Source organism: Nuphar pumila, chromosome 3, assembly GCF_984573655.1.
Source record: "Nuphar pumila chromosome 3, dmNupPumi1.hap1.1, whole genome shotgun sequence".
Classification (NCBI taxonomy): Eukaryota; Viridiplantae; Streptophyta; class Magnoliopsida; order Nymphaeales; family Nymphaeaceae; genus Nuphar; species Nuphar pumila.
Window position 1 is genome coordinate 35,920,888 of NC_143251.1, and position 27,610 is coordinate 35,948,497.

The window sequence follows — 27,610 nt, forward strand, 5'->3', positions numbered from 1 at the left end:
TATTTTATATTGATATTTACTGTGTAACAATTCATGTGCAGCACGAGGTTTGAGCCACAAGAAGTAGTACGGGAGATTAGGAATTCACTTCTTCAACATCTACCAGGACCAGTTGCTCAATGGAAAGAGTACCCAAAGGAGGTGTTAGACAGATTGTGGTCCTCATTCATGGTATACAGTTGTTCCTCATAGTTAATGTGTTTCATATTTAATTTATTTAAGCAATGTCTACTAACTTTCTGAAAATATTTGTAGGCTTCGAATCACTTAGCAACTACGGTGAAAGAAAATGATGCAAGGAAGGTGTGGCAGAAGGTGACTGCCAATCGATTTGCAGACATGCTGCACACTATGAAGACTGCAACAAAAAAAGCATCTGGCGTAGTAGATGATCCATTTCTGTGGAAGGGCCATGGTCCTATTACTATCAGGAGAGATTACTGGGATGAAATGTGCGATAAGTGGGCGGGAGATGCATTTAAAAATCGCTCTGCGAAGGCTTCACAAAATCGATCGAAGATGCCCGAAGCCCATCTACACACAGGTGGATCTAAGACATTTGGGAGCCACCTAAAGAAAATGGTAACTCATCAATATATAATATTAATTTTATAAGTATTGTTGCAAACTTGTGTACTAAATCTTTTGTCATTTAACTTCGCAGGAAGCAGAAAAAGGAGGCAGTGTACCATATAAGGATGTGTTTGTAGAAACACATAAACGGAAGATCACGGAAGTCTTCGTATCAGAGAAGGCGAGAACGACAACGGTATGTATTAATTCTATTAATAATCATTGCAATATATATGCAAGTTATCATAATGTTATCATTAATTATTAATGAATACTTTAAACATTATTTTGTAGGAGGCATATGAGCAACAGATGGTAGAGCGATATGGCGAAGACGCTACTCAGCATCCATCATTTGATCCTACAGCATGGGTGACTGCAGCAGGTGAACCAAAAAAAGGTCGCGTGTTCTGGTTTGGGAGTAATATGAACACTTCACCAGTTATTGGTTCTTCCAGTTACGGCTCACCGACTTCTTGCGCCGACATAAGCTCCAAGCAGCCGACTATTCTTTCTGGTGATGATGTACGCGAGATCATTAATGAATCACTGAATAACTACTTTCAATACACCGTCGCCCCCTTTCTCCGAAATGAGATCAAGCCCGCTGTTCAGGATAGGGGATCTTCGATTCCAGGTCTCTCTCAGGTATAATCACATATTCAGTTTTTTGACTGCCTTAGAGTACATATGAGCATGCTATATTCACATATTCAATTTTTTGACTGCCTTAGCACACATACGAGCATGATCGAATCACATATATAGTTTTTTGCCTGCCTTAAAGCACATCTGAGCATGGTAGAATCACATATAGAGTTTTTTTAGATGCCTTAGAACACATATGAACATGCTATAATCACATATTCAATTTTTTGACTGCCTTAGAACACATATGAATATGTTATATATCATTTATGATAGAATCACATATAAAATTTTTGGCTTTGCCTGCCTTAGAGCACATATGAGCATGCTATATTCACATATTCAATTTTTTTACTGCCTTAGCACACATATGAGCATGATAGAATCACATATATATATATATATATATATATATATATATATATATATATATATATATATATATATATATATATATAACTTTTTATCTGCCTTAGAGCACATATGAGCATGATAGAATCACATATAAAGTTTTTTTTACTGCATTATAACACATATGAGCATGCTATAATCACATATTCAGTTTTTTGACTGCCTAAGAACACATATGAGCATATTATAATCACATATTCAGTTTTTTGACTGCCTTAGCACACATATGAGCATGCTATAATAACATATAGAGTTTTTTGACTGCCTTAGAACATATATGAATATGTTATATATCATTTATGATAGAATCACATATAAAATTTTTGGCTTTGCCTGCCTTAGAGCACATATGAGCATGCTATATTCACATATTCAATTTTTTTACTGCCTTAGCACACATACGAGCATGATCGAATCACATATATAGTTTTTTGCCTGCCTTAAAGCACATCTGAGCATGGTAGAATCACATATAGAGTTTTTTTAGATGCCTTAGAACACATATAAACATGCTATAATCACATATTCAATTTTTTGACTGCCTTAGAGCACATATGAGCATGATAGAATCACATATAGAGTTTTTTTATTGCCTTAGATCACACATGAGCACATGATAGAATCACATATAGTGTGTAATTTATTTCATTATATTTTGTTTATCAATACTGACTGTTCTTTTCTTGTGTAGGCTGCTAGCGATAATCAGGATAGTGGAGCTGAAGGGACAGATAAAGACAATGAACAAGAAGACGCACAAAATCTTGGCGATGATTAGAGGACTGTGTTGAAGAAGTTCTATTTTTTTTATTTTTCTTAATTGTAATTGTTGAATTGTAAATAATTAAACTTCTTAATTTTAAGGTGGAACGATTAATTGTTGTAGATTCTTGTTATATGAATTTTTTTGTGTGGTTTATTTTTTATTTACAGGAAATATAAATTGTACAGGAAATAGAAATTGTACAGTTTTCGGTAATTAATTTTCAAATAATTTTTTTTTAATTTTTTTTCGTGTTTGCGACGGATTAGCGACGGAACCATCCGTCGCTATTCATATTAATATAGCGACGGAAGTAAAGCCGTCGCCAAGCGGTGGTCGACGTTGAGTACCGGCGGATTGGCGACAGAATATAGCGCTCGTTATTCCGTCGCAATTAGCGACGGACCTGGCGACGGAATAATTCTGTCGCCAGTTAGCGTCGAAATATTCGCGACGTAAGCATACTGTCGCCTCGTTGTCGCTAATCCGTCGCTAACCATGTTAGCGACGGATTAGCGACGGAATGTGGTCGTCGCTAACCTACTGCTTTGTTGTAGTGAAAAATCACATTTTTTCATCAAAAATCCACGATCTAATAGTTGATTCCTAGCAAATTCACCATGCCAAGCACATCCACATGGTTGGATTTGCAAAAAAAGAATGAAAATGCCCATATTTTTAGTTCTCATATTCTAGTGACTATATATATATGGTTTGGGCATGATGAGAAAACTGTGGTAAGAGTTGGAGCCATTTCTTTTTCAAATATTATTTTATGGTACCTTTTATTTTATGCCTTAAAGAGGAATCAACTAAGAATAAACTTGATCCATTTCACATATGCTGATCCAAAATCAACTAATTGATGAAAATAGGATTTAGGGTCAGAAAGCTGTATAGAAACCCCATGGATCATTTCCTTGGTTTAAGCTATAATCTCTCCACCAATTGAGCTCCCTCAAATAATCAACTATAGTATCTACTCGAGAAATTGGCATCTCGCCGGAACGGCTTGGCTCATTTGGTAGGGCGGACTCGTAAATGTCACCAAGATAAATGGATGTTATGAGTTCGAAAGTCCCTTATTACAAGGTCAAAGCTGGGTGTACTCTCCTGTGTGTGCAGACAAAACCTTGAAAATTTTACCAATATGCGTAACGTAGTAAAAGGGTTTTTTCCTTAGCTAAGAAAAAAGAAGTTTGACATCCTAAATACTGAAAAAGGTAAAGAGAAAATTGAAGTAGGGGCCGTTCATCAACCTAAGAATTTCTCGTCCGTATCAAACTTTCCAACCTTCAGTGCCATTAATATTACCTACCAAACTAGGTACAGAAAAATCTATTCACATTTCCAACTTGAAGAGAAGCTATTGTGTTCAGTTAGGGGAAGATGTTTCTCTTCCTGATGACAATGCATGCGGTCATTCAAATGGCCTAACCAAGAGGGTATCTTTCCCCTCATCCCGTCTTATTGTGTTCCTCTTCATCCATCAATAAAATACAAGAAAACTTTAATAAGAGGGAATCACATGACTTCCATTGTTAAATGAAGCTGATCCCATTCTTTCATATTTTTTAGTTTGTGAGGGTGTAATTATCAAGACACCCTTGTCATCAAGTGGCTTGGCCCAGCAGCATCCATCCTTAAAAAAACTGTCCCACGCGACCTAAGAAAAATAAATACATCTCCAACATGACTAGCAATGTTTAGATACAATAAATAAACGTCCAAATGTGTCAAGATAAATGTGTACTAGATTCCTGTAGATCCACGCCCCCACCCTTTTCTCTTATGGGGTTTTGTTGTGTATCCAACAAGATAATGTTTGGCATTACTCCAACTATGACACCATATCACCCCCAACTAAGCAAATGAAAGTGAAGCCCATACCTAACTAGAGTGATGTTCATGTTGCTTGTCTAACCAATGACCGGTCTACGTCGATTAGGGGTGTCAACAGGTCGGGTTTGGTTTGGACCCAGGTGAAACCAGACCTGGCCCTGATTTTCAGGTATGGTATCAGGTCTAGACCCAGGTCTAATCGGACCCACCTTAAGAGAAAACCATACCTGGACTCGATAAGAACTACATGAACTAGACCTGGGCCATACACGTTAAAATAATATTTTTTAGCATTTTCATATTGAAAAATTGTGGGTCTTAATTGGAAATCGGGTCTGGTATAAAATTTTACAAACTATACTGGGGTCTTAAATTGGTCTTCTTATTTATCACCATACCGGGACCCTGTAGGGTTTGACACCCCTAACGATGATAATATATAGGCACCAAACTATTGAGTATAAAAAGTCCTTTTTTATATTTTTAAAATATTTTTTTGCAGATCGAACTTTATGGTTTGTTTAGTAGAAAGTGAGCTTTCAATCGTGTAATTGTGACATGCAAGCAGGTTTTTTAAGGGTTTCAAAAATCGATGTCATGTTATGCACAAAAATCAAGATCCAATAGCCGATAGGTGTACAAGGCTTAATAATGTGATTGCAAGGTTAGAAAAAGATTTTGAAAGCTTCAAACTCTACAATGTGCCATAATTTTATCAGTTAAAAGAATTAATATTTTATTTAAAAAAAAAAACATGATCCTAGTTGTGATGCCTATCTGACAAATTATGTTGAATACCTTAGTAGGGTTACATTGAGTGAGAGATGTTTTCTGACTCTTATATACAACTAGGGGTGGCAATCGGGTCGGGTTGGCGGGTTGGCGTGTCAGCATACCTCAACCCGAACCCGACCCGTTTATTAAACGGGTCGGCTGTGGCAAACACGAACCCGACCCGTTTAATAAACGGGTAACCCGACACGACCCGCCAACCCATTTAATAAATGGGTTGGGTCGGGTAAACGGGTTTTCAGGTTCGCGGGTCAGGTTGGCGGGTTGACGGATCGGGTTGGCAGGTAGTCAGGTTGGCGGGTTGGCAGACGGGTTGACCCACCCGCCTAACCCGTTTATTAAACGGGTCAGCCGGGTTGGCGGGTTGGCATACCCCCAACCCGAACCCGACCTGTTTAATAAACAGGTTACGCGGGTCGACCCGTTTATTAAACGGGTTGGCTTAAGCCCAACCCGAACCCGCCTAAGAGGCGGGTTGACCCACCCGCCTAACCCGTTTATTAAACGGGTCAGCCGGGTTGGTGGGTTGGCATACCCCCAACCCGAACCCGACCTGTTTAATAAACGGGTTACGCGGGTCGACCCGTTTATTAAACGGGTTGGCTTAAGCCCAACCCAAACCCGCCTAAGAGGCGGGTTGGCGGGTCGTGTCAGAAATTGCCACCTCTATATACAACGAGTGTCTACTGTTGCGATCCAAAGTGAAATGCATTTGCCGAGAGGAGCAACAACCAACGAATGCTGCCACAAGAGACTTATAAGTCTGTAGAAGATAAGTGCCAGCAAGAGCACTAATGCCGTAAGATGCAATCAACGGGTGGTTCAATCAGCGCAGCTTGCTAGCTCAACGCTTAGTCAGCACAAATGTGACACAGCAACCTACAGGGTCTGCCAACGGAATGTGCCAGGCAGGATGACCAGGTTCAACACGCAGCAGCGTCAGCTTGGGGACCACCTGCTCAAGTGGCCAACGCACTTGACCGTCAGCACCTTGCCACTGCAACACCTTAGTCAGCAATGTCTAACGGCCTGGGTATTGTTGTGCAAAATAAACTTGCCACCTCAGCCGGCCAGGTTCAATGCATGGGAGCCTTGGGCGCCACTACAAATGGAACCACTTGAGGCAGTTAGATGAAATAGCTGGTGGTTTTGTAAGTGGGTTTATGGATTTGTATGACCTATAAATATGCGCCATTGTCATTAAATTGTAACTTTTGAATCTTGAATTAGAATTTAGAGACTTCGGTCTTTTGGGAAGAGAGTTTCTCTCTTTGGTGTCTTAGGGCATTCAAATCCTTTAATCAGGGATATTTCGGGATTTATGCTGAGCATATCTCCTTGAACCAATTTCAATTAGTATCATGCTAATTTAGTTGGATTTGAGTTGAAGATCAAGTGCGTAAAGACTTGATTGGTCTCATCGCACATCCGGCGAAACACAACGGATTTCTTGCATCCTCAACGCCTCTGCAAAGATGTCAAGTGTGCAACGCTCAAACCGAACAACCGGTGAGTGTTTGACTCCTTACAGCCTTGCATTTGAGTAGATCAGTGCATACATTCATAGCATGCAATTGTTAAGTGCGGCGTAATGTTTGTACCGAAGATTATGATGATTACAGCAAACAAAGAGAGGCTTTACGCCTGAGTGTGAAAGACTTCTATCTGCAGCCAAGGGAGGTTCTCCGCTTGGCCGTTTCAGCGCTTGTAGTTCGCAGGTCCCAGGATCGCTCGGTTGATAGCATCTGGACTGGTCACACTCTACTCGTGCGCAAGCCAGCCATTTCACCAATCTCTTTGTTGTTGCACACTTGTGCACAGCTAAGAGACCTAAAGTGTTGCACATTGTTGTAATGCGCTCATTCGCATCACGCACTGACGCACACCACTGTCGTGCCGCATACGACATGCACCTATGTTCATGCGATCTGCACCTCACAACGCATGAACTTCTATAACACCATCGCTTGATGTAACCATGTGTTGAGCCGCACACGACTGCCTAACGCATAACGCACATTGTGCAATGCCGCATCTTTGCTAAGCCACACATCTCGCTCTTCTGCAGCATCATGCACAGCTTCTGCGCTATGCACTACTAAGCATTGGAGAGCCTCTGTCAAGTTATGCATGAATCATGCTTCTGCATAGTATAACCTCCTAATGTGCCAGACTAGTGTTGCCAGAGACATACAGATTCAGATAATCCTAATGCTGCTGATCCACCTCAATGCTACACAGTCTAATGTAAGTATCGATTGAGAGACTTGTAAAGCATTACTGTACTAGCAGCTAGGAGATTTACTTGAATTGTTGTTGTAAGATTGTTGACATATTCATTGGTGAGCTTGTAACTAGCCAAAGGCTAGACGAAACCTCCTTTAAGCCTGTAACAGTGTAGAACACAGTGAAAGATATCACTTGCACACACAACACTTATCTACAGTGGCTATATTCATTCTACGCGCTAGATTTCAAAAGACCTACCAAAGGTCAAGTGTCTTCAAAATCGATCCAAAATTTAGGCTCCCACCAATACCTTCTAAGTGCACATTTACCAATCTCTCCCTCTCTCTCTCCATATATATATATATATATATATATATATATATATATATATATATATATATATATATATATATATATATATATATATATATATATATATATATATATATATATATATATATAAGGTAATGTTTTAGTAATGAAACCATTACCAGGATCTTTATGGCACGAGCTGTTTTGATCTAATTTCACCTCAAATAATAGATCACATCTGTAAGGTTGATTTTATGAAAACAATAAAATAAATAAAATAAAAAAAGACAGTTTGTAGGTAATGGTGACAATAGTGAATGAATATATATATATATATATATAGTCATTAGAATATGAAAACTGAAAATATGAGAACTAATGTGTGAACTGCAATTTTTATGAATTTTTTATGTTTTTCTCTTGAATTTAACCATACAAATGTGATCTACATGCTTGGTTTCATAAGAACACGCTTTTGAATCATCCGATTTTGATGCATAAATGAAAGTTTTTTAAGGCAGCTCATATTCTTCATAAATATTCAAGCATTCAAAAATCATAATTTTTTTTATCTAAAATACATGATGTTGATTCATATCAAATTCATCATGCCGAGTACATCCACATGGTCAGATTTGCAAAAAAAGTGTTGGAAATGCATATATTTCCGGTTCTCATATTCTAGTCATTATATATATGTTACTAGAATACCGTGTCAATCATGTTTTTTATTGTTTTTTTGTTTTTTTTTTCTTAAATCTAACCATAGGGACATGATCTACATTCTTGGTTTTATAATGAGCAGCTCTTTGAATCATATGATTATGACGCATAAATGAGATTTTCTTAAAGCTTTCAAATCAACGGATTATAATTTTCATAAATATTCAAGCATTCAAAAATCATATTTTTTCAATGAAAATCTAAGATCGAACGGTTGATTCCTAATAAATTTACCATAATGTACATGGTTGGATTTGCCAAAAAAGAAAAGTTGACTAAAACCAATGTTGTCAGTATCAGAATCGAACATGTATCATTTTTTTATAAAATGCTCGTATCAGGCCGTATCGTATCAGACCTGTCTTGATTGGTATCGGTCTATTTAAAAATGATTAAAAAATATTAAAAAGAAATCTGGAAAAAAACCCATCCCTCCCCCACCAAATTACACACGAAGTCCAAAATTTCAAATATGAAGCAAAATGAAGACCTGTGCAGAAAAAAAACATCGGTCAACTCAATCCAACAATACATTCAACTCAAAGGAGAAAATAATGAAAACCAAAATACTTACAAACAACTTCCCTATTTGGACAATACACCGAGGGAAATTTCGTTATAAGAACAATAAGTCCAAGAAATATCCCATTATTTCAGACTGCAAAACCCCTTTACAAAACCCGATTGATCGCAACCCTTCAAAACGAAATAAAAAGGACCCACGAAAACATGATCTTGGCCTCGTCCAGACCTTCCCTTCAAGTAGAAACTTCATCGAGAAACAAAAAAAAATAAAAATGCGTCCTTGAGCTTCATTCAGACCACTCCCCAAACAGGATCTTGGGCTCAAACCTCACTACCACCAGGTCCTTACTCGTCATGCCACCTCCTCTGGCAGTGTGGCAATCACCATTCGACCAAGTCCCTCCTTCGCAATGACATCACCAGCACCACCCCTCTTCTACTATATCATGTGGCACAACAAGTGTGATGGCCTCCTCCCCTCCTTGAACGTCGTGTACCCCATAAACCCCCTAGAAAGTTGTCGAAACTTCCCTCTGCTACTGGTGTCATCACCGCCCTGTTGGCTTAAAATGGATCGTGGAAGAGCCACTTACTGGATGCTGCTATGGACGATCTAAACGATGCTTTGGTGGATGCAGGTGGTCGGCGTTCTCCATAATCAATCGAAGCCCACACAATGAGCCGAGGCCAAAATATCGAGAGGTGAGCAGGACCCATTGAACCCAAAAACAGTGAGCGAGGCCAATAATATGTAGATAGCACTCATCACACCACTATGGGTTTCCTATTTATAAGAAGATCTGGTGTATGTCCATAATGGGCACTAGTGAAAGTCCATAATGGACATACATATACAATTATGAAGCCTCATAACTATCTTGTAAACCCCAAAACCCAAGAGCTTCTCCCATATATGTCCTTTGATGTGCCTATGTCAATGGGTCACATTCAAGTTGGATCCAATTCGATCCAAAATCTAACATTCTTCTACTTGACCCATTAACATGGAAAAATACTTTATCGAGGTTTATTACTGTTATCTTGTTTCAATTTTCATGTGGGTTCACATGCTATCCTATATCACAAAAAGAAATCATACGAGTCATGGAGATAAACACCTCGATATGATATGTCATATTTCCATGTACTAAAATATTAGTCATTTTCAGTGTTTAGCACGTTGAGAATACCTTTATGAATATGTTGGTCTCTAACTCATTCAATTGATCATTTTAATATTGTTATTCTGTTATTCTCTCTTCACAAATGAGAGACACTTTATAAAAAATAAAACGCACAAAAACCATAGAGAATCAATTTAGTTTCATAAATGTGATCACATAGAACCATAATGTATTGTCATACATTAGAAGAAATCAAATGGACTCATTCTCATTACATGTTGAGAATATAATCTCGATGCTAGCTTTTAGTAAGAGAATTCACAGTCATTTTCTTTGTACCGATTATATCAATACACATTAAATGATTATTTGTTATTTCTTTAACAACAAAGTAAATAACAACTTCGTTATCACAAAATATCTTTAGTGGCCTCTCAATAGAATATATAATACTAACACTCAAAATGAAGTTTCTTATCCATACGGTCTGAGATGAAATCTCATCTAAATCAATAATTTTTGCATCAATAACTTTCAAAAAAATTTCATTGTCCATTAGCGAAAGATGATGCCTTTAATATTTTTAGGCGCTCGTGATTGCAAAAGCAATAGGCTAAGACTATTTAAGCGCTCTCACTTCTCATAGACATCATGTTCGACTATTTTATTCTCTGTATGATTGAAAGGTTAACCACTCTATACGAGATTCATTTCGAAAAGGTAAACATGAGACCCTTTATTATTCAAATTTTCTAAGACATGCATAATAGAATCATTATAGTTCCACTTTGGTGAAAAAAATAACACTCAAAGTTGTTTTGCCTCCTCAAGTATTAAGGAATTGACTTCAATTGGTGAAATTAATAAATCATGTAACCAAAGGCAATTCAACAGTGTACCTTTGGGTATAATCATGCTTCATGGACTGGTGTATACATTTACTATTACACCCTGTGTGACAATGACCTACTTTTGGGTAGAATCATTGTTTTGTAAAGACACACACAATCTTAATACTAAATTTTAATCTTAACACATTCCAATGAACTCTCAATCAACACAATTCAGATCACTTTGGTGATTCCCAGATTGAGTTGGTCTAGATCTTTTATCATAAGCATAAGTAAAGCATGTTATAACACAAATAAAATTCATACATTTATAATCTCATGCTTAAATAATCATGGATTACTCAAAAACAACATGAAACACACCTTGTATCATGTTAAAGTTACCAACAAGTCTGTGATCAATGACAAAGACATGCATTTATGAGTCATATTCAGGATTAAGGTCTTAATTAAAACAACTTAAATGAGTCCTTAAAGATCATGAATCAGTAACTAAAAGCCCTAAATTGCTCTCAAAATGCATGAACTGATCCCAAAAAAGTTAGAACCAGTCCTTGAAAAGCTAGAACCAGTCTTTCAAAAGCTAGAACCGATCCTTAAAAAGCTAGAACTGATCCTTGAAAAGCTAGAATTGGTCCTATAATGCATGAACAAGTCTCAGAACCACTGAACCAATTCTAGAAATTGTTGAACTGGTTTTTAAGATGCCTGAATCAGTTCTAGAATGGTTGAACCGGTTCTGGAAATCAGTTAAAAAACCCTAGAACTGGTTTCGTAAACCGGTTCAGAAACCTTAAAGGACCGATTTGGTTTCAGAACTAGTTTTATCCTAGATGGGTTTGGTTCAGGACCTGATCTGACCCATGGTAACTGACTCGGTCCACACTAAAACAATAATGGGTCCCAGATTGGATTGCAACAGATCAGGCTCAGATCTGGTCCACATGGAACCCAAATAATGGGGCCAAGTTTTAGGACCAGGTCTAGCTGGTTCAGGTATACACCTGATCCACCCAGAACCCTATAAATGGGTTTGGGTCTCTATACTGAGTCCTGATCGAGTCGACCATAGACTTGATCTACTAAAAAATCCTTAACGAGTTCGGGTTAGGATCGGGTCCCCCGTGCAAGCAGAGACCCGATCCACCCAGAATCCCCAACGGGTCTGGGTACTAAACTCGGTCAAGCATAGACTGAATCCACCCAGTCTTGCCAATGGACCTGGGTCTTGATCGGGTCCTGTTGAGTTGGGTATAGACCCACCAATGGGTCTGTGTCTGGATCGGGTCCTATAGGGTTCGGTGAAAACCTGATCCACTTGAAAACCCTCTAATGGGTTTCCAGGCTTGGATCGGGTGATGTCCCTATCCACTTGGTAACCCATTAGAGGGTTGTTGGACCCAGATGGGGTCCCCCTAGGACGGGCATAGACCTGATCCACTCGGAACCCAAGATTGGTTCCAAGTTCAAATTGGGTCCTCGACAACACCTGCAGCTGGCCCACAGGCGATGGGTCGCTAGCCAATGCCTCATTGTCGTCGTCTGACTTTTCAAAGACAAACGAGAGTCCAACAAGAGAGAATAACGCCAACAAAAAATTCGATGAGCACTGCATGGATGTCGGCGCACCCACACCTCAAATATGTGCAATGGATGAACAGTGGGGGCCCATAACCCAATGTTGGCTTAAAATGGATCATGAAAGAGTCACTTATCGAATGCGGTCTTGAACGATCCGAACGATGCTTCGGTGGATGCATGTGGTCGTTGTTCTCAACCAATAGACACTCACAATGAGCTTAGGTCAGAATGCCGAGAGGTGAGTAAGACCCTTTGAACCCAAAAACTATAAGAGACACAAACAATACATAGATAGCACTCATCACACCACTACCAGTCTCCTATTTATAGAGAGATATGATGTATGTTCATAATGAGTCTATAATAAATATACATAGATAGTTACAAGTCTATAACCCCTAAAACCCAAGAGCATCTATAATGTATGTCTCTTTAATATGCTGATGTCAATATAGGTCACATTCAAGTTGCATCTGATCCAATCCAAAATCCAATATGCCCTCCATCAGGCACTTGTCCTCCCGTATCGCACACCCAGTAGGCCCTTTAGCGGAAATTGAGAGCGGCTGAACTCAAAGGGTGAGTGCAATGGCGAAATTGAAAACTCGGGAAGAAGGCTGATTCAGGCATGACCGAATTCCCTGGACCTGCCGAATCGTTTCGACCTGAATCGTGGTCGTTAAAAAGGACGATTCAGGTGCTTGTATCGTATCTACAAACTGTCGATACTGACATTGAATAAAACTCACTGCCAAGATCAGCACCACGTAATTATGTTCTTCGTACCAGATAACCATCCCGTGAGCACGGCAATCAGGCAGGATATCATTGTCGATAAAAGCAGGGGTAAAAACTGTGAAAAGATCAGGTGCAATATGATTGCACAAATATTTGTGAATTAGGCACCTGATGACCTTTCATTTTTGGAACAGGTCTGTCAGTTGGGGACCCAAGACCTGATGCGTGGCAATCAGGTGCTTAATGCACAAATTTTGTGCCATGTGATTGCACCCAATCCGTATTCGTAAAAACTAAAAGAAAAAAAAAAAAGTAGGTTAGAGGATCTTGGGATCATGTGCACCTGTCTCAAACTCTTTACCTCACCAAGGTAATAATTCCCTTTGCCATTGTTAAGACTTCCCAGGGGTTACTTGTCTTCACAGAAAATGGCACCAATAAACAATCAGTTGAGGTCATCCTGGTCATTTCAGTATAACAAACATCGATAACAAGCAACCTCCATCCCGTTCCAGGCCTGTGCCTGCAACTGGGCCAGAGATGTGATGTTCATAGGAACGGGTGGTCTGGTCTTGGTCAGGGAGAAGAGAATGGAATAGGTCTGCGTTGGGGACCGTGGCACCATGCCCCACCATTCCCATCCATCCACTGCAACCTTTTTGGTCACTTGGCACAAGACAAACCCATTCCACTGACCATTATTCCTCTCAATGGCAGCTCATCTCAAAGCCCAAGCCCACCCTCCCCAATCCACTAAGCACAAACGCAGGAGGAGGAGGAGGGAGGCCACCTTCTCCACCACCGCCGCGGCCTCAGCCTCCCTCCCCTCCCCAGCCTCATCCTACTCTTCACCAACACCAAGGAAGGAGCCCGCGTCCGTCTCTCCGGACGACTCCTGGTGCTGTGCTCCTCCTCATCGCTGCACCACCAACACCAATAGCACCACACACCCATCACCAGACCAGAGATTCCAACAAATAGAAACCACCAAACCCATATCAGAAACCAACGAAATCTCCACATTCGTTAGGCAGAGTTTCAATCCAGACCGGCCATACTCTTCACCATTTCGAGTTAGAGCCTCTCCTGGCCGAATCTCCCCCATCATGGACTCTTCTTCCTCCTGCCCTTCCAGCTACAGCAAATTCAACTCCGCGCTCAATGCAGGCCTCCTCAACCCCATGTCTCCCCCTCCTTCCATCGACAAGACTCGATCGAGCCCCACCCTCTTCGAGATGATGACCAACGAGCCAGATTCCCACTCCAGAAACCAAACCCCCTCTGCTACCACCAGTAACGTCGCCATCAACGCCGGGAAACCGTCTCCCCACGGCATGACCATCCAGGAGAAGCACCTCCTGATGCAGGAGAGGGTGAGTGAGATACTGAGCAGCTCGAGCCCCTGCAACCGATTCAACGACGCCGGATCGAGCGACGTCAAGCTCACGCTGAGCTCCAAGGACGGGTTCAGCGTCTCTGTGAACGTCAACCGCCATATCCTCGTTGCGCACAGCCGGTTTTTCGCCTCGAAGCTCTCCGAGAGTTGGTCGAAGCAGCAGAGGTCGCTCCCCCACCTTGTGGAGATTTCCGAATGCGAAGATGTGGAGGTGTATCTGGAGACCCTGCGCCTCATGTACTGCGATGACCTCAAGAAGAGGCTCATGAGGGAGGATGTCTCCAAAGTCTTGGAGATTTTGAAGGTTAGAGAGCCTCTCTCTCTCTATATATACCATTGTCATTCAATGCTTGTCTTGGAATTTCTCTTTTCGTTGGAAATGATTCTAGACATTGTTGATTCCATACTGTGTGATATTAAGAAATTCACGTGTAACTACCCCTATTTCATCATGTTCTTTTTCCTTATTCACTATTATTTTTGGGAAAGACCTGTTCTCCATTTTGTTAAAGAAGACAAAATCTGTTTTAGTGATTGTTCCTAGCAACTTCTATTAGTAGTTAAATTCATTGAAGGTTCAACTACCATATCCAGTTTTTTTGACTGTCATAGCCAAAGTGGTGCTCTCTGTTCTCCTGCTTGATTGAAGCCAGAATTTGTATGTCAGAAAATGAAGTTAAGCATCCATTGGTTCTGCATTTTCACTTCGGGTACTGGATGAAATGGGCGGGAAGTGAGCTAAATGTCTGATACTACTAGAAAGATTCCTCTTCGGCTGATGGGTATTTTAACTGGTATTTATGTTATCAGTTTAATGGTCATTTTCTTGTAAGATTCATATTTCTGATTGCGATCACCCCTAGAACAAATAGGATGAACCAAACTCTAGGCATGAAAGAGTAAGAACTCAAGAGGACCTCAAACATACGAGGGGTCTGATTCTGTTGAGTTTTTACTCTTGTGCCGAGATCCTAACCCATTTCATAAGAGGTGGAAATTCATTCAGTAAACACAATCACAATGCATATGCATAATACTGGTATAAGTCTTTTTCCTCAACGAATGATAAATCATTTCACTGCCTTTATCCTCTGTTTAGGTATCTGCAGCAATAGCGTTTGATGTGGGTATTTTAGCATGTCTAAAGTACTTAGAAGCGGCACCATGGGCCGAAGATGAAGATGAGAAAGTGGCAACTCTACTGTCTCAGTTACAGCTTGATAGCACTAGTGCTGCAGGAGAAGTGTTAAAGAGGGTATCTATAGAAACTCCGGTATCTTCTGAGGAAGAAATAGTAGTGAGACTCTTAGACGTAGTGCTTCAAGGCAAAGATGAAAAGGCTAGAAAGGAGATGAAAGGATTGGTGTCTAAGATGCTAAGGGAGAATTCTTCTCATCACAGTACCAACAGCACCAATCTTCTTGATATCACCAAGGAATCACTGTATGCTGCCAGTAACTCTTGCCTAGACCTACTCTTCCACAACTTCACAAAGGCTACACAATTGGGATTTCTGGATAAAAGCAACCACCAAGAAAGAGGTGCAGTTGTGAATGAGATTTCTCGGCAATCTGACAATCTCAATTGGGTGTTGGAGATCTTGATCGATCGACAAATAGCTGAGGATTTTGCTAAGACATGGGCAAGTCAAGCTGAACTTGCAGACTTGCATGCCATGGTTCCAGCAATGTATAGGTATGAGGTGAGCAGGCTGACTGCTAGGCTGTGTGTTGGAATTGGGAACGGTCAAATTTTGGCACCCAAGGAGGTGAGGACCTTATTGTTGCAGACATGGCTTGAGCCTCTCTACAACGATTTCGGGTGGATGAGGAGGGGCTGCAAATCGATGGATCGGAATGTGGTCGAGGGGGGGCTCAGTCAGACAATCCTTACATTGCCGCTCTCTCAACAACAGATAATTCTGATGAACTGGTTCAATCGATTCTTGAATTCCGGTGATGAATGTCCAAACATTCAGAGAGCCTTTGAGGTGTGGTGGAGGAGAGCTTTCTGGAAAAGGACTGTTGAGTCGGACAGGCGAATGCAGCTACAGATTGCAACAATGCGGATTTATGAAAATGGTGGATGAAAGAACTTCCTGTGGGTTTAAGATCTGTAGCTGGATTCCTTGGAAGAAAACATTCCTTGGAGAATTCTTTATTGATGGCCTAAGATCTCTGGATTATTGTGTTGGCCTGTTAGTGATGGGAGAAAAAACGGTATAACAGATGAGGGTGAGAAGAAAGGACACTGATTGAGACATCTAATATAAATGATTACTGCTTGAGTTCAAAAGAGTATGCTTTGATGATAGATCATGACAGATATTCTAAAAGAATAAGGGGGTGGTTGTATGGTTGATGGGTTGATATGGTGACGAGGATGATTACTTTGTTTTTTTTTTCATATTGACACAGGTGAGGATGCTTGTTTTTGGATGTAATTTGTGAATTGCTGTATCCAGATATCGTTTGATTTCTAATAAATTATTCCTTTTTGTTTGTTGTGTTTTTGATAACTCTCTCTCTCTCTCTCGATATATATATATATATATATATATATATATATATATATATATATATATATATATATATATATATATATATATATATATATATATATATATATATATATATATATATATATATGTGTGTGTGTGTGTGTGTGTCAAGCCTGGAGCAAATCTGCTACCAACCAACAAGAATCAATTGCTTGGATAGGTCATTTAAGCATTTTTGCACCACGGAAGGAGGCTCCACCCAGAGCCTTTTTTTCGTAAAAAGCAAATGGGACCCCAAACCCACCCACCCACCCAACCAACCGTAAGAGAGTCCTGCGTTTGTGTTGTCACGGTGGGCCCTTAGAGACACATTCTGTCTTGCGTGTTTCTGCTGAAAGCCTCGGCTTTCCTTGGCATGCAAACATACACTTGGTTTGAGCCTCCTCGCATTTTTTTGAAACAAGGGAGGTGAAGATTCAGGTGGGACCCACTATCTTTAATTGGTTAGATATCTTCCAAAGTCCAACCGCCCACTTGGCAAGTGGATAAGATGGTTGGGCGCACACCAATGTTGTCAGTATCGAAATTGAACCTATATCGTTTGGCCAACTATTCTCATGTGAATTGTTATCAATCAGCCAAAAAATATTACATGTCAATCAGACATGTGTTAAAGACATTAAAATAACATTAAAAATTTAATTTTAAATTATTTTTTACATTTATTAAAAAGCAGCCTATTCAAGTTATTATCGTATCGATTTTTTGGCGTAGACTGATACGCACAAATACTAACAACACTGGCCCACACAACTTGACGCAAATCGGTTTTTGGATTCACGAAGATCTATGTTATGATTTACAATTTACATTATCAACTACGAAAGGAGGGTAGAGAATAAGGTTTAGAGAAATAAGAGAAGGGAGAGAGGAGGAAAGAGAAATCAAGTTCAGAATTATTAATCAATGAAGCTCCCATCTCCCTCTACATAACGCTCTTATCCTTTTATAGATGAGATCTCCCAAATCCCAATCCAAGTAAACTACCTAATCTAATAAACTCCTAAAAAATTAAAACTCTTTTTAATTTTTCTAATATAAAAAATTTTGAATATCAAATCTAAGATCTATTATAAAAATAATCCAAACACTAAAAACGATCCAAATAATAAAAAAATCCCAAAACATCAAATTGGATCCAATGGATCCTTATGAACTAAAGTCTTCTTCTATACTCTTGCATCATTTTTCCCGAGTTGAAAAAGACTTGCTTTCAAGTCTAGATCTCACTTGCACTTTTTTTAATCTCATTCCACTCTATGGGTTATGAGCCCACAATACATATGTGAATATGCATTGCTCTATAAATTGAGTAGTCCAAACTGCTAGAATATGTGTTGGAAGGCCAAACATATTATTCCTGAACCATTTGTAGTCATATGGGTCCCGATTCTGATTTGGATCAAATGAATCAAATGACTTTAAGGCTAGTTTGATCAAATTTGAAGAAGTCCATGGATAGAAGATAGACCTCTCGCTCTGTTATCCTATATTCCACGTGTTGTTATTGATGCACGCTAAAAATAAGAAGTTGTTGGTCAGACGACACCTGGTAATTGATGTTCCCGATGAGGGCTGTGCAGTCACAGGTCGCAAAAGCGAAGATGTCTGCACACAAGATTGTGTTCGGGCACATCGACAATCACCTTACAGAATGACACTAACTGAACTTGAAGAATTAAAAAAGTAACTATAAGAGTTATTGGACAAAGGATTCATTAGGCCAAGTGTATCACCTTGAAGATGGATAATTCATATTATGCATCAATTATAGGATTCTCAACTCGACCACGATTAAGAATAAATATCCATTGTCACGTATTGAAGATTTGTTTGATCAATTATAAAGGGCCAAGGTAGTTTTAAAAATTGATCTTGTATCTAGATATCACCAACTCAGAATCAAGGAGAAAGATATCTAGAAGACAACCTTTAGGACGAGGTATGTGCATTATAAGTTGGTAGTAATGTCTTTCAGACTCACTAATGTGCCAACAACTTTCATGGGTATGATGAATAGAATATTCAAACAATATTTAGATACTTTCGTGATTATATTCATTGATGATATTTTAGTATATTTTGAAAGCACGGTGAAACATCGAAAACACCTGAGAATCATTCTGGGAATTCTAAGAGAATAACGATTATACACTAAATTCTTCAAGTGTGAAATTTGTCTTAAAGAAGTTATGTTTTCAGGACACGTAATCTCAAAGGATAGAGTAACCGTGGATCCTACCAAGGCAATTATTTCCTTATTAATCTATAAATAATTGAGATTTAAAATTTATGATTTAAATTTGGTTTAAATCATTATAAGTAGATTTTTAATACCATGCTAGGTAGAAGCAGTCTTGGAATGAAAGCAACCAAAGAATATTTCAGATATTCACATCTTCAGAGGACTCGTAGGATATTATTGAAGATTTATACAAGATTTTTCTTGTATAATATTAACCATGATCAATCTTTTAAGAAAATGAGTCAAGTTCGAGAGTACAATATAAAATCTAAAAGACATGTTATGAGCATGTATGTTAAACTAGAAAGAGGATTGAGATACTCACGTAGCACTCATTGAATTTTCATATAATAATAGTTTTTACGCCAACATTGGGATGACCCATACAAAGCTCTGTACGAAAATCCCTGTCGATCCCAAGTATATTGGGATGAGGTTAGAGAGCATGTAGTTGAGTCACTAATGGTTTTGCAGTACTATACTCAACAAGTAAAGATGATTCATGAAATATTGTGTGCAGCTCAGAGTCGACAAAAGAGTTGTAGATCAGAGGCACAAGGATTTTTTTTTTTGCAGTAGGGGATAAGGTTTTTGTCAAGGTATCTTTGACAAAGAGTATATTTTGATTCAAAAAGAAAAGAAAATTAAGTCCCAGATTTGTCGGACCTTTCGAAATCCTGAATCGGGTGGGTGAGATAGCTTATCGTATAGCACTACCTCCTCAATATGCTCACATAGACAAGGTATTTCACATATCATTGTTCAGAAAATATGTCCATGATCCGTCACACATTATCCAATGATAGATATTTGAGAAGACTTATCTATGGAAGAAAGACTTTTAAAAATCACAGATCAAAGGGATCAATTACTTAGAACAAAAACTATTCATCTTATTAAAGTGATATAGCAACAACATTGAATCGAGGAATGTACATGGAAACCTGAGCCCAGTATGAGAGAGAAATACCTTGAATTGTTCATATAAGACTGATGATAGAAATTTCATGGACGAAATTCTTTTAAGATGGGTAGACTATAACAACCATAATTTTTGTACCTTTTTTAATAAATAAATAAGAGGTTTATTTTTAGAAAAAAGTTGACACCCCTAGTTAAATTTTTATGTATAAGATTATTTAGTATGATTTTTTGGAAATAATAGTTAGTTACGAAGATAAAAAAGATGATTAAGGGTAAAATTATAATTTTAAGGCCTATTTTATGACTCTTGAATACGTGGTTGCATTCGTATCAAAATTTTTTGAAGAATGGTCTTTATTTTATAAAAAACAAAGTTAAAATGAACTTAAAGTGCGCCCAACAAGTTTAAGGAGAAAAATAGTTATTTCAAAAAAGTTACAGGTACAATTATGACCTAAGGGTCATAGTCATCGAAAACAGTATTGACTTTCTCAAGGATATGGACGTTATTAATGTTTGACTTAATAGCATATTTATAATTTTTCTTATGAAGATTTATATGAAAATTTCATAATTATAGAGGTAGCCTTGGGATTTGTTACACTAACTAGATTAGAACCTAGTTAGTGTAACTAGGTCCCAACTTAAAGTCAACAAAAACTTAAACTCAGCTGGACTTGGATTGGATCCGGTTAGGATCCAACCTAGATCCAAAATCCAAATCTTATACACATTACATGTATTCTATGTTTTAACAAATGTTAAACTCACCCTCACCACTTGTCTTTTAAAACCCCACCATGTATTGACCTAACTCACTCCATTTGCCACTCTCCCTAACTCCCTCCCACCCTATAAATACCATACGAGGCCCACTCTTCTCTCAAACCATTCCCTCTCTCTCTCTCTCTCTCTCTCTCTCTTAAACTCTCTCTCACTCCCTCATCCGGCTTGCCTTCCTGCCCGTCTATCATAGCCCTTCCCGCACTCACTCCTTCGACACCCCCTACATCACCCGAGTACCCTCATCAGCGCTGCATCCTCTTCTCTCCTTCATGCTAAACGACAACGCCTCTCTATTGTCGCCACCTTGCTGCATTCTATTTACCATTAACATTACCTCCAGCTGATGCCCCATGGACTGCCACACTTTCTTACTGGATCACTGGGTCTGATATCTTTTCACACCAGCCTTCCCACACATCACTCCTCCATCTTGATGCGACTAGCAGCCCACACTCTTGGAAAGAAGAGTTGACCCTAAGCTTGTTCTTGTTGTTGCAAGGGTTGACTCATAAAAAAAACATAGTTGATCCCTACCTATTATATATGTTGTAAGGGTCGACTCTTAGAAAGATGAGTTGACCCCCGTTCAAACAATATACAGTAAGGGTCAACCCTTGGATAGAGGAGTTGATGCCTGCTTATTTGTTTGAGTTCGGATGATTATGGTCAAGGTTGACAACGGGTAGACTCCTAACCTATGTGCTCACCTAAGGGTTGACTTCTGTGTTGCAAGAGTCAAATCTTAACTTTGGCAAGTGACTTTGTATTTCGAGGGTCGACTCATGTTTGGTAAGAGTTGATCCATACCTATTTGACTTCATTTCTAGATAATCCATGTGAATGAAATGTTAGCACCACATGTTCTTTTTTTTGAAAATAAAGCATAATGGTTTGTATATCTTATTTCATGCACACATGCAATATCCTATATAAAATCTTGAATTTACATGTAATATCTCATGCTTGCATGCAATCATTTACAAGTTTCACACGTATTATTTCATGCTCACATAAATGATTTATCAACAATAGAGCTAGCGTTCGTGAAACTCTATGGGCCATATAGATATGTAAATATATAAAGCCCAAATTTTTTTATGTGCATGCATAAGTTCGGCTAAAGACAAAGCCAAGGTTCAAGAAACCACATTGATGTAAACTGAATATCATATTGTGTGTAGCATGTGATCTGTATTTCATGATGTTCATTCGTATGCATGATGGATATGATACTTGGATTTGCATTTCTAAGTGAAATGCTCGTAAAGGCTAATAATGTTAGAGCAATTCTGAATGATAAATGATACATGCATACACACATACTTAAAAGGATTTACCTTCATAGGTGAAGTGCTCGTAAGGGCTAAAAGTGTCAGAGTAATTACTGAATGGGTGGATACCATCTGGATGCCCATAAGAGTCACATACACTAATAAAGTTCTCTTAATAAAGAAAAATCTCTATTGCCCATTCAGAACTATGCTTACCTTGAAGATGAACTACCACATCTACTTAATAAGTTATGATTTTCTACTTGATGAACCGCCACATCTGAATTGCATATTCATAGTTTAATTATGACATCTAGTCTTGCACATTCATTAGAAGATCTAGTTTTGTATAATTCTGCTTACCTGTGAGTTATTGTGCATTTACCCGGGATTGGTATAATGACTTGCCATGCTTTCACAAGTCTGATCCTCTAAAAGGAATTTTAGGTAATTAGCTCATGGACACTTGATGGCGAGAGATAATGGTAGCATCCTGAACTAGACTTCCATAGGTCAAGAGCCAATTTAGGGTGTTTTGCTCATATATTGTTTTGACCCTAAATTTTTGCATCATGAACTCAGATATAAATACAGGTATTTTGGCTTTTAAACTTATCAGTTTTTCGTGGATGATTCTCTCTTGTGACCCGCCCCAAATTTGTTTAACTCCAAGTTAAAAACTTTGTTTTCCACTGCTTAAAAGATTAAAAAGAAAAAATTTGGGGTTAAAATTTTTGGAACATCAGTGTCAATTAATTAATTCTGCATATTGGATGGGGCTTCCCAGTAAAGAGGCTCTCGTGCCCTAAATTTGGTCTTACCATAACGGTATGGTCTCATGTGAGGGTATATAAAAAGGGCCAAATGCCAACCAACATGTTACATCAATAATGCTTAATGTTTCCTATGCATCATATCAGATGTGGCCCACTAAGCCACCTCTTCTAATATTAGTTTGTAAATCAAGAATTGTCTTGTGTTCCATAGTTACCACAATGAAAAATAATGTCCAGGGCTCAAGAAAAGAAAAACAAAACATGTTGTATTCCTCAGGCAGAGGCAAGGGCATTGGCTCACAGTTGGAGAGTAAAGCCCATTGGGTGTAACTGGACATAAAATATTAAGTGGCCCAAACTGCACTCTCATTTCCCTTCTGATCTAGACTTCCACTGAACATAGTCACCAAAAAATAAGTGGGGACTGTTAAAGATTCTCAATACAATTACATCTCGCTATGACGAAAAGGTAAAAACATGGAACACTTTGCACGTTTTGGGAACGTTACACAGCTCACCAATGAATATGGGTCATCCTTTTTAGAGCGAGAAACACTGGAGACTGTGCTTCAAAATCTATTAATAATAAAAAACATCACATATGATCATCCTAAGGATGAGAGCCAATCCGGGGTTTATCCTTTCAATACAAAGAGTCATGACTATGTAACAAAAGCAAAACATAACCCATAGCCAAAAAGGACCCCTACATGACACTCTCTTAATAAAACATAACCTCTTTTATTTGGATTTTTAAAAATCTTTTGTCATATCATTTGGATTTTTGAATTCTCCCACCAATACCTTTAAGTTGCTAGCTTGGGTATAACGGTGGCGGTGCCTTGAAGCTAGATAATCTACATCAATGCCTTTAAGTTGTTAGCTTGAGTATATCGGTGTTAAACCTTGAAGAGAATCTTGATCCATAGTACTTGAAGAGACCTCGCAGATCTATGGAGCATTTTTTTAGGAGAACTAGGGTACCTATTGGATTTTAAAAATCTCACATTACTTATTTGGTCCTCTGTTTGAACCGTTGTTTAGAGTACCATAAGTACCCAATATCGATCTCAGAATACCAAACCCCCATTTATGCTTGAGGAGCCACCTCTGGAAAATCCCACCTATGGGATGCCACTCCACATGATGCCAAACATCAACTTTGATGTGGATCCTAAAGAAGAGACCCATATTAATGTCTCTGATGAGCTTGAGAGTACTCGAAAGAAGGAAAAAGGTCTAAAACTCCCAAAGTCTAGTTCACATCATCATCCTTGTTGTTCTTGTAAGGATCCTCCCACAGAGTATCAGATGAACAATTTAAGCACAAATGGGTCTGCAAGAAGGAGGGTTCTTAGGACTCCACATGTCAAAACTCCATACAAAGGAAAAGATGTATGGGCACAAATGAGACGTCAGCTGGAAAAAATGAAAGAGAAGATCAAGGAAATTCAAAGGAAAGAAGAGTATAAGTGAGACCAAGAGGTACATGCAAAAAAAAAGACCAAAGAAGCCCAAGAACATAAATATAGCCAGTGGAGTGAGTCCCAAGTATCTAACTGTGAGAGAAAAGTTCACAAATCCATGCTCACTCATCCAGTTCAAACCACATCATTGGAATAAGACAAAAAGATAAAGTTTCTAGAAGACATGGTCTAAAACCTCAATTCTAGGATGAGATATCTGGATACAGATCAGAGAGAGTATTCCCTAGAGGACTTCTTGCCTGAGGGATGTGATAATGATGATGATGATGATGATACTCCTCCCAAGTTTCTGAAATTCAATGGAAAAAGGGACCCAAGAACTCACATAGCCCTATTCATGGGGAGTGTAGCCAAATATCGAAACAACGATAGGAGGTTGATCAACTGGTTCTCCAAAAGTTTAAACAGAGAGGCGTTTGAATGATTCACTACCCTGAATCTCCGAAGTGTTAGGGAGTTTAAATACATCATCAACCTCTTCATAGACCGATTTTGATTCAGTCTTGAAACCCTCCCAATCATAAGTCAATTATATGACTTAAAATAGAAGAAAAATGAGAGTGCTCATGAGTTTATTAATAGATGGCGGTCCACGACCAACAAAATAAATGAGTCAATCTTAGACTCCCATGCCCTGATCATTATTATGGATAACTTCTCCCAACCTTTGAGGAAGCTGATCAACATGGCTCAAGTTGAAACCTATGTTGAACTCATAAAAAAGGCTATCATTTTTTAGGTAGGCATTAAAAGGAGACTGTATGATGGGTTCCTGAAGAACAACAATGTCTATAAGAAGTTGAACTCATCCAAGGGTTAGATCAATGTGATTCAAACCTCCTAACAAAGCTACCAAAAGAATGGCAATCAAGGCCAAAAAGTGGGCAACCAAAGAATCACCCCAAAGAAGACAAACTCAAATATAAATATATATAGTAGAAACCCAAAATGGACCAAAGATCGGAGGTTCGGAAAGTTCAAACAAGCCCGATCACATGTCCTAGATCTTTTGTTACAAGATAGTCTGGTGAAGTTAGAAGTGTCAGACCCACCACAGATAAAGGGTAAAGACATGTCTAAATCTTGCAGATATTGTAGGCTGGTGAGCCATATACTGAAGAATGCATCATCCTCAGGCACATCATATAAGACAACATCGAGAACAGTGAACTGCTTGTCGATGAAGAACAACAGTCAGGGCAATAATGACACGAGCATCTTTAAAGGCCTTTCCAAATCACAACACAGAGGAAGGGGTCCAAGCTTGCGAAATGAAGGATGATTGGCTTCCAAAGAAGGCCATTAATCAAGGATCACCTGACAACACAGTGGTCTGTATCCTCTAGGTCCTCACTTGCAACACTGGTCCTCATCAACTGCCTATGGTCCCTCAAATCTGTTACCAAGGAGGGATGAAGGTACAAGAAAGATAAATTTTGCAGAAAAGCAAAGAAATCTTATGGGAGAGCTCTCAAATAAGTGTGATTTGCTTGGACCCACCAGACACCAATTACACCAGGGTTCCTCCCCCAACATCCTATGATAAGGATGCAATCACAAAAAGGGATAGTCTCCCTACACTCTCTTAAGAAAAGCTAGCCCAAAAGTGATGTGAGTCAAATCACATGTTTAGGAAGGTCTACCAGTCGGAAATCTTGAAGAGAACAATGCCCTTGATGCTTCATCAGATCACTCCTCAGCCCAAATCTAGTAAGGAAACCTATGAGAAATCTAAATAAGTAGAAAAGGAAAAATACAATATTGAGGCTCATTTGGAAAAAACACCTACCAACATCTCAATATTGGAACTAATTAGGGTTTTTTATGAACACAAAGAGGCAGTAGAAGAGCTTTTGAGGAAGGTAAAAATTCACCCCAACACCCAACCTGAAGGATTGGTAGCCTTAATCTCTTAGGTTATATCTCAGATGTTAGTCACCTTCTCAGAGGATGATGCGCCAAAACCTATGACACCCCACACTAAGGCCATGTACATTACTATGTAAATCAAGAGGATATCTGTCACCAATTTTCTGGTTGATAGTGGTGGTGGAATGAATATATGCCCTGCCATTACTGCTAAAAGATTGAACTTTTCAAAAGTCGAATTAAGCAAACACGTGATCTAAATCAATGGTTATGATGGAAACACTACAACCACAATGAAGACTGTGATATTGGATGTTGCAATAGGTCTCATTGTCCAAAAGACACTCTTTCATGTGGTGGATGTGCCACTTACATACAACCTGTTGTTAGGAAAGCCCTTGATTCATGACTTGAAAGTTATCCCTTCTACTTTTCACCAATGCATCAAAATACCATGAAAAGATCAAATTGTGGTGGTATATGCTAATGATCCTACCATTTGGACAACATAACCCATGTTGTCCAGACTTGAGGGGCAAACTGACATACCAACTGTTTGGTCAAAGGAAGAGGTGACCCCACCATTGAGCTCAATTATGATTGTGAAATCATCCACTTCAAACCAAGTGTCAGTTATAGATCTCTCCAAATATAGATGACTCTCACCTTAAGAGTTACCCCCTGTATCATGTGTTAACATATATCAATGGGTAGATAATTGCGTTATATATGAGGCACCAACCTTTTGAGGGACTAAGAAAAAACCAACATCGAATGAAAATACCTCTCACAACAACACCCAAGGTGGGAACACATCTTGATTATAAGAGGCCTAGAGGGAAGCAATATTACATGGGTCCTGAAGGATCACTTTAAAAAGAGGGCCACCACCATCAACTTAGTAGGAGGTCCATTTGTGGTAGAAGACACATAATTGGCTCCCCCTGTGCATCAACTCAACCTTGAACCTCAGAAGTTGAGCAACAACACAAGCCCTTCCTTCTCTCCTTTTGAAGAAGATCAACATATTGGAGCAAGGCATCAACAAGTTAGAATAGAACTGCAATAGTATGGAGGAAAAAAGACCTCATGCATGGGTGATCATCCCACGACCTCTGATAAGCCTTCAAAACTTGGATTCTGTAAAATAATTTTTTTAAAATCCAAAATTAAAAAAAAAATCT

The 27,610-nt window shown here is 38.9% G+C and overlaps 1 protein-coding gene across 1 annotated transcript; it reads left to right on the forward strand.

The window, feature by feature from the left end:
- Positions 1 to 260: 260 nt before the first annotated feature.
- On the forward strand, positions 261 to 16,597 carry LOC149842577 (BTB/POZ domain-containing protein At1g63850-like). Its single transcript, XM_090000691.1, has 6 exons — positions 261 to 582; positions 665 to 769; positions 868 to 1,210; positions 13,628 to 13,711; positions 13,830 to 14,812; positions 15,608 to 16,597. Exons 1-6 carry the CDS (start codon positions 340 to 342, stop codon positions 16,595 to 16,597), a joined length of 2,748 nt encoding a protein of 915 aa, XP_089856817.1. The 5' UTR covers positions 261 to 339.
- The last annotated feature ends 11,013 nt before the right edge of the window (positions 16,598 to 27,610 follow it).